Raw genomic sequence first — 8,395 nt, forward strand, 5'->3', positions numbered from 1 at the left:
CCGGCACAACCAACACATTTTGATCAAAACAATAAAAACGAGAAACAAGCATAAACTCACCGGAAAAGCCTCAAATCGATCCAACAATCAATGTGATCCAGGTTAAAATGCTCCGTTTTCATTAATAAGGGTCCAAACTGTCAATTTCAATCGTATTTTCAATCCAAAAACTACTTTTAGTTCCATAAAAATCCACAAAGAGCTGTTTCAACATCTTTTACAAAGAAGGAGATGCATCCCAATCTTCTTATTTTATCAAAAAATACAAGATTCACAATTCACGCCTGGTTTTACACTTAGAAAAAAGGGTAAAATAAACTCAGTTTTGGTGAATATTTTAATGCAGTTTGAATTTGAAGTATTTAAGACTTTATACTCTGATAGTCTTACATTATCCAGATGAGCTCTGTCCTCGCTGTGATAGAAACTTGAGAGTCTTGGTTTTCAGAGGAAACCAAGACCATGAATGAGCTCCAAACTGTTCATGAACAGCATTCAGTGTTAATACACATTAACTTGAATCCAACACATTTTAGTAAAGGGACAGGGGATAGCTCATTATTGAATGCAAATTTATAAACAGCACTAGGCTGAGTTTAATATAGAACACTTAATACTTAATCTCTCCATCAGTTTGTGGGTCCTTTAAAAAACGTTGAAGGCCTCTGAGTTAGATGGTTACATAACATGGATCAAAGACAAGATCTTAGAAATCTGTAGCATGAAACATGTTGTAACAATAGTAACATGATCTAACATCAGTCAAAAACTACTAAATCCACACAAATGTCTCTGGACAGCTTGTTTAATGTGCTTTTTATGGAGCTAATACACTAGTGACCTCTGCTCCAGACAGAGCAAGGCCTTTGTGCTGCTTTACTGCTGATTAATGTCATTTGATATGAACCTGGACAAAAGCTGTAAATGCTCAGGTATCGGTTCTCTGATGTCAACGTGTGCTCCTGTTCTAGTCTGTTTGCATCACCAGTGGTCACAGCCATCTTTGTGCATTGTTTCATTGTCAGCGTCAGCGTTCCTTCAAGGAAAGTATGCGCTGAGCTTTGAAAAGCGGCGAAACAGGTCGGTCCAGCCGCGGGCGCTGTGCTATATAAACGATTGGATGTTTTAGTTGGACAACACACAGGAGAGAAACATCTCTCGACAGGTGACTCAATCTATCAGGTGAACGGACGTGGTAAGAAATGTCAGCTTTATTTATCCTTTGCTTTTATTGTCTGTTTTTATTTAGTGTTTGGAGCAAATGCTCGGGGAGAAAACTACAAAAGGAAAGAGAGACAACAAAAACACTTCACTGCAAACTGTGACGTCGATGTTGGATGCAATTAAAAGGCTTCTGTCTCATGATTAGAAGCCACAGATTTGAATTTCACTCCTGCTGATGATTTCTTACTGAAGTACTAATATTTAATGAAATAAGACGAGTGGATTCAAGTGATCATTCATCGGGCTCTAAATATCTTAAAAATGCATAGAAGATAAACTTGTTTCCCCTAAAATGTTTGCACAGCTCAGCTTTTACTGGGATCCAGTACAAATAATCCTGCGCACACGTTTAAAAATGTACCTTTAAAACCATAACATGCCTCGTTAAAATACTTTCAGTATGCACTAGTTATTGTATGTAGTTACAACTGTGGAGCATTCTTCTTCAAGGAACAAGGAAATAGAGTCATCTCTGCATATTTTTACTTTCAGTTACTGTAAATTGTGCAGAACACTGAGCTGTGCCGGGTACAAGCATCATTTAGCTGCACAGTAACACACACGTAGATAATTCATTTAACGCTTTGACTGGCATTGGAACCACATGGTTGATCTTGTTTGTAGTAGCAGTATTAGTAGCAGATAATAAAATGCTTAATTTTTCATTTTGTTTTCTAACCATTGCTCATCATTCAGTTTGGAAGAAATTTGTGCCAACACATTATATGTATAAATATCTAAACTGTGGCTTTAATACCATAGCTCGAAAATATACATAATCATTTTAACAATGACATGTCAAGATACTCTGCAGTGCACGCGATTAATAAAGATTAAAAATTAATGATATTTAATCGCGATTAATCGTATTTCTTGGTGTGAACCAGGACTTAAATTCAGTTTTTCATCATCTTCATTACTTTACCCCCACAGAAGGAGCAGACATGAAGCTGGGGTTGCTGGTGTTGTTGGCTGTGGCCGTTCTGGGGCCCAGTGTCTCTGGGAACCGGATCGTTTCCATATGTGAGCTGAAGGAGAAGCTCGACGCCGCCCTCGTTCTGCCCAAAGCTTATGATGCCTGGAAGAACAAGTACTTAGCGAGAGGTGAGTTCAACAGGTTAACTTCACCGCTGCTTTATATGATCATCACAGTCGGATTTTGAATTTAGTTTTTGACAATTCAAGATGAAAATGCCCACAAGTAATTTAGTTTTTGTGTTGTTTTGCAGGTAAATTATTAATTATTTAGCTTATTGTTTAATTAATTTAAAAACAAAATCCAAAAGAACAGGAAAAACAAAAAACAAACCAAAGAGATATATTACTCAGAAAAAAGTGATTTTTACATTTTTTTTTCAAGTGAATGCAATACACTTCCATAAAAATGCAAAATATAATCAGCATATATATATATAGATAAAATCTACATTGATATAGACTGATTAAATACAGCTTTTGTGCATGAGTAAAATGTTTTTATGTGGTTTGGTGAAGACAGATGAGGCTGAGGAATAGTTCTTAATGTCTTTTTAACTGATAACATACTTCCTGAAGGACAGATTGCTCACCAATGAAAAGTCTTAATAGGCAGGTAAAGTTTGTGTATTTGGAGCAAAACCAATAAAGACGTGATTTCTGGTCAGATTTGAAATAAAACTAATATATCTTCACTTTTTGTTTCGAAATAGTTTGTGTGTATAATGTTTTTCGGTGTCTTTTACACTCAAAGATCCATAAATGACAACGACACAATGACACCCAAAAAGACACACAAGATTACCTGAGAGGTTCTCAATGACGTCCGAAGAGCCAAATCACGAACAAAATAGACATTTAAAAACAACTGGAACATCTGGAGAAAAAAGACTAGAACTATAAAACTACGTATTATATAAACAGCAAATGTTTTAGTTTGTGTTTTGCATCTGTAAAGGAGAGCGCGATGTTAAAGTAAAGACATGTCTCAAACTGATAATTAGAGGTTGCACAAGTTCAGATTTATTAATTAAAGTTGACTGTTCTGTGTAATGACAGTAATGAAATCTATTGTCTCGACCTGAACACATACACTGAGAACAGACGGCTCATGTACTATGTACTGAGAGCTGCAGATGTGTATAGTCTATATAAAAACAGGCAGCACATCAGCACCATCAGTAGCATTTAATAGTACTCCACAGAGTGTTGTTAGATGGGATAGAGTAGCAGGTATTTCTCTGAAGCTAAAGGTCTAATAACTTTATCAAATAGTTACAAATACAGGGCATTTGGTGAAGTTGTTATTTGACTGAGGATTTAAACCGTTCCTCTGCAAGTGACGTCTTTTCACATGCATTACAGAAGTTTTTTAGTTGTATTTCAGGTTTGACATATAACAGCAGTCTGGGCTTCATATTTGGTGATGAACCAATGACCCACTAGCCGACCAACTATTTCTTCAACTCTCCCCAACTTACTGGTTTTGCTCCAAAAGCTCCGTTTAAGAGCACTTGAGGCTCTAAAAGGGAACAAATCCCATATTAAAAAGCCCAACTTTACAGCATTATTAAACATGTTTACAGCCTGGTTCAAAAAATAAATTGGTCTCAATGGTTTATTTCACTATCAATGACAACTGTACAGGGGGACAATTTTTCTAACTCATTCGTTTATTTATTTTTTTTATTAAGGTTTAAAATTCTGCATAGTTCAGGGCGTTAACGCTTTGAGTTACCGACGGTAGCCTGAGCTAACTGGTAGCGGAGAGTTGGGTGGACGGGTCTCAATGTCTGACACAACTCCCCAAAGTGTGGGTGGAGTAAAGCTCATCCAACTGCAGGCTCCGCCCACTTTCCAGGATCAGAATCCAATGGGTGACATCGCGATGGGTTTGTCCATAGTATAAACAGTCAGTGGGTTTTACACGCGAGTTGTCGCCATGCTGAAAACGTGACGTCACTCCCCGAATAACTTGTATAAGTTACTTTAATTTGATTATTGGTTTGGAAAAAGTAATGCGCTAGATTATTTGTTACTGGAAAAAAGTAGTCAGACGAACGCTACTTACAGTTTTTTTGGTGTTTGCTGCCACAGAGAGGACAGAGAATGAAGGGCTTAAGTGATTATTATTATTTCTTTTATTTATAACTGGGCATTGAATTGTTTTACCGGCATCACTGCCAACAAGACAATCAAAGGAAATGACGGTGTTCTGTTTTCCATCGTTGCTCTCTTCTGTGACTGCAGCTATCTGTGAGTTGACCCGGAGGTCCGGTCTGAACACTGACCTGATCAGAGTGTTCGGACATCGCATCCCAACAACGACTGCTGCACCTACGACCGTGCCTGTTTCCACCGCCGGCACAGACATGCCTATAAGCTTGGCAGGTTCATTAGCCCCTTTCACCACCACCACCACCACCACCACCACTCCTGCACCTACTACCGCTGCTGCTACCACTACTACTTCCACTACCACCACCATTCCTGCACCTACTACCGCTACTGCTACCACTACTACTTCCACTACCACCTCCACGGCTGCTCCTAGTACCACTGAACCAACAACCGTAGAACCACTGACCGCAAACTTCACCGAGACAAACAGCACAAGCGGCGGCAGCAGGAGGAAGCGTTCGGTCACGGGCATCGACGAGGACATGGAGGCCATGCTGTACGATCAACAGAACGTGTTCGATGAGCAGGAGATGGAGGAGGACTACAACCACGTGCAAGATGAGGACGACGAGGAGGAGGAGGTCGAGGAGGAGTTCGAGGAGCAGGAGAGCCCAGAGGAGGCGTTCAGAGTGAAGAGAGGCGCAAGAAGGAGCAGCGACGAAAATTCGTCCGAGGACCGGAAGCCCAGGAGGAAGAAGGTGAAGAAGCAGAAGCTGCCCTGGTCCATCGGCTACTACGGCCTCTTCCAGCTCTCTGACGGACACTTCTGCAACTCTGGTTATCGCTGGTCCAGAAACGTTTGCAACACCACCTGCACAGGTAAGGCCTTCTCCCCACTGAGCCACAAAATTAATGAAAGTTGATTTATTTTGGTCAGCATTAGAAAGCTCCACAAAATCGCAAACACATAATAGAATAAAGAAAGAAAGAGATGATTGAAAAGAGTTTCAGCTGAAGTTTAGCTTATAGAGCCGAACGGTTGTTTTCTTTTTCTTCAAATCAAATCAAACAAACAAAAACTGATAAGTACAAAATATGCATAGTATATACAAGTAATACAAAAACATGACACATACAGTTCATTTCCACCCGGGGCCACGCCCCCTGAGTGGTAAAAACACAGTGAAACGTAGCAGTAAATACAGCGAGACCAGGAAAAATGTGGATTATCAGATCAAATTAAGGACAATTGGACTCGACAATGATCTATACGAACTAGTGTGGATTTAGAAAAGTGAATTAGCCTCGGTTTCCGTTATTTTAAGTTAGTTTTAAACGCTAAGAGCTTTACTGAGAAATAACATCCGCCAACAACATCCACAAACTTATCTGACAGCCCTCCAGAACGTAACTTAAGAAATAACTTAAGGTTTGACTTCATCATAAAAATACAGCATAAATTAATATTACCTGACACTAAATGTGAACCACAACACCAGGTTTCTGTGTCTGGATTCAAGTTGTTTCTTTATAATGCAGTGATCCATTTACGTCTCTGTTCTTTGGCAGATATCTGTAAAAATATAAAATATATCTCAGACTGCTTTTCAAATCTGTTGGTTCAGTCAATCACACAACAGTTCTTCACCTTTTTTAAATTAATTTTACAGTTTAGACATTAAATCTTATGATTAAACTAATGCTGCTAATCAGTAAAACAGAGGAAATAATATGTATGAATGCATGGCTGCTCAGGGCTTCTGTATATCCATCTATACATACATAGACGTACACATGCAAATATACCCACATTTACATACATAATGTATCTACGTATGTTTAAAGATCATAAAAAATTAACAACATTCAACATTCAGGAAAGATTTGGAAAAATATAACTTGAAAGGAACTTTTAAGATCTTTAAAGATTCAGGACAAAACTTATGAAACATTGTGTTTCTGTGAAAGGAACCAGTTTACGGAACAATCTGAACAAAGAAATCAAATTAAAATTTACATTTGGAAGAACAATTTTTAAATTTTTTTGTTTTGTTTGTTTGACGAAATTGTATCTAAAATGGAACAGGACTGTCAGTTTAGGCAAACAGCAATTACATTTTATTATTATCATTATTTTGCTCCCTATTATGTTGTAAATTGATTCTTGGGGTTCAGATCATATAATATTAATCCAGATTTGGGGATGTTTGTGTTTATATTGAATTATTTAGTTTTAATCAAAAACAGATTTTTTTAAAAAAATATATAATTTTCTATTCTTTTCAAATATGTTATTTTTAAATGTTGTTTTTACTTTTACTCTCCTTTATGTCCCCTGCTTCCACTGGTTTGATTTTGAATATTTCCTGGAAGTAAATCATGCCTTGCTTCATGCAAACTTTGTGCAGTGTTGTAGTGAACCAGGTCATCGATGTGTTGGTGTGTTCGTTGTGCCTCACATTGAGCACTGTTCTCATCGCTGGGTTTTGCATGGCGCATATCAAAGGTTTTATTCTTATTTCCTGAAACATGCAGCGTATTGACGATGGTTTCTTTTTCTCCTTGAAGCCTTCGCCGACGACAACATCACTGATGACATTGAATGCTTTGTGTCTTCTGGATACTGGTGGTAAGTTCCTCATCTGTTACTGCAGGTCCAGGAGACAAACGTTATACAAATGAACCTTGTAGCCACTCACACACACTGCATCTAAGGGGGAAATGTAATTTTTGAGCAGAGATTCAGAAACTAGAACTAGAACTAGAAACTACTTTGTCTTTATGAAGGCGCTGATGAACTTTATCAGTGCAGATTATTCTGATGTCAGGGTAAATGATAGAAACTCCAGCTCAGCTTGAAACTTAAGGATGGTGCTGCTTCCTTTCTGGTTCAAAGTCTGTCAGGTACAGACTCAGGGGTGTGAGGGAGTCTCACAGGAAGAAGATTGTAGTTTTCATGTCCTCTTTTTGAGATCTAAAAATGTGTTAAACTTTAAAACAATTTCAAACTGGTATCACTGATATCGATACCGCTGGTACTGATACCGATACCGCTGATACTTGAAATGTCATGATCATTGAGTAACTTTAGTGACTGACTAATTACAATATAAATAATTCACCCTTTTGCTACACAGTTGTTTTAGAATAAAAGTTGTTAGTGCAAAATAAGGAAAAGGAACTGTGTAAATAACACAACAGCAATGGAAAATAAAGTAGGTAGGTTGAGCAAAATAAGTAAACAAAAGCAACAATGTAATAATAAATATTAAAACTGCTCAGACACGGAAATGTTGGCTCATTCATTTTCCACCAAAGAAGTGGAAACTAAAATGTGAATGTGTCCTATGTGCAGCATTTCTGAGACCTCTACACCACAATCAAAACTTTTCAAAACCTTCAACAAATTAGATATTCGTCTTCTGCCCCCTGGTGGATTTATCTGTCCTCTGCAGCCAGTATCAGGCTTTCAGCAGCCTGTACTCGCTCCTCATCCTCAGACTCTGCTCTGATCTTTGATCTGTGGTCCAATACTGGATCATTTGAACATTTAACCAAATTAAAACGTGAGTTTAGGAAAACAATTTGAATTTATCTATTTAAGCAGGGACAGTGTCCATCAATAAACAAAAGAAATGATGAAAACTTCATCTTAAATGTACAAAAATAAAAGCAACTTGATCCCGTTACTTTCCACCACTGGGTCTAATAGTGTGACATTAATGAGATGCATTTTGTCTTCATGCAGGTACATCTTGAGGAAAGTCTCTCGCAGATGTTACCGCGCCACAAACTTCCTGGACGGATGCTGATCAGCTGAGAGACAAACTGAGGACAGAGGACTGAGGACACAAGGATCTGATGAGCTGTGACCTTTGACCTCCTCCTGAACATTAGTTAACGCTGATGTTAATCCTGAAGTAATGAATAAGTCTTTGCTGGAATAAATTGTTTCGTTTAGTTTCTTCCGGGGCTCCGAATTAAAGTTGAATCTGATGAATGTGATATTGATGTGTCTTCAGTCTGATCTTAAATGACTCATGTCTCTGATTGTCCAATAAACGTTTTCTCTACA

General features: G+C 38.1%; 1 protein-coding gene across 3 annotated transcripts; it reads left to right on the forward strand.

Annotated features, from left to right (window-relative positions):
• The first annotated feature begins 1,062 nt into the window (after positions 1-1,062).
• On the forward strand, positions 1,063-8,395 carry LOC124999739 (transmembrane channel-like protein). 3 transcript variants are annotated; one of them, XM_047574760.1, is made up of 6 exons: positions 1,063-1,195; positions 2,158-2,328; positions 4,450-4,617; positions 4,672-5,199; positions 6,889-6,949; positions 8,069-8,395. In XM_047574760.1, exons 2-6 carry the CDS (start codon positions 2,169-2,171, stop codon positions 8,130-8,132), a joined length of 981 nt encoding a protein of 326 aa, XP_047430716.1. In that variant the 5' UTR covers positions 1,063-1,195; positions 2,158-2,168; the 3' UTR covers positions 8,133-8,395. The 3 variants fall into 3 exon arrangements, with proteins under 3 accessions (XP_047430716.1, XP_047430698.1, XP_047430708.1); XM_047574742.1 differs by having other exon boundaries at positions 4,450-5,199; XM_047574752.1 differs by having other exon boundaries at positions 1,123-1,182; positions 4,450-5,199.

Source organism: Mugil cephalus, chromosome 2 (assembly GCF_022458985.1).
Source record: "Mugil cephalus isolate CIBA_MC_2020 chromosome 2, CIBA_Mcephalus_1.1, whole genome shotgun sequence".
NCBI classification, from domain to species: Eukaryota; Metazoa; Chordata; class Actinopteri; order Mugiliformes; family Mugilidae; genus Mugil; species Mugil cephalus.

What these genes read in the sequence shown, in the direction of transcription:
- LOC124999739 (XM_047574742.1), top strand. Translation starts at nt 2,169, where the DNA reads ATGAAGCTGGGGTTGCTGGTGTTGTTGGCTGTGGCCGTTCTGGGGCCC. An exon ending in GAACAAGTACTTAGCGAGAG is followed by an intron (nt 2,329 to 4,449) that starts GTGAGTTCAACA and finishes CTGTGACTGCAG; the next exon opens with CTATCTGTGAGTTGACCCGG. An exon ending in GTGTCTTCTGGATACTGGTG is followed by an intron (nt 6,950 to 8,068) that starts GTAAGTTCCTCA and finishes GTCTTCATGCAG; the next exon opens with GTACATCTTGAGGAAAGTCT.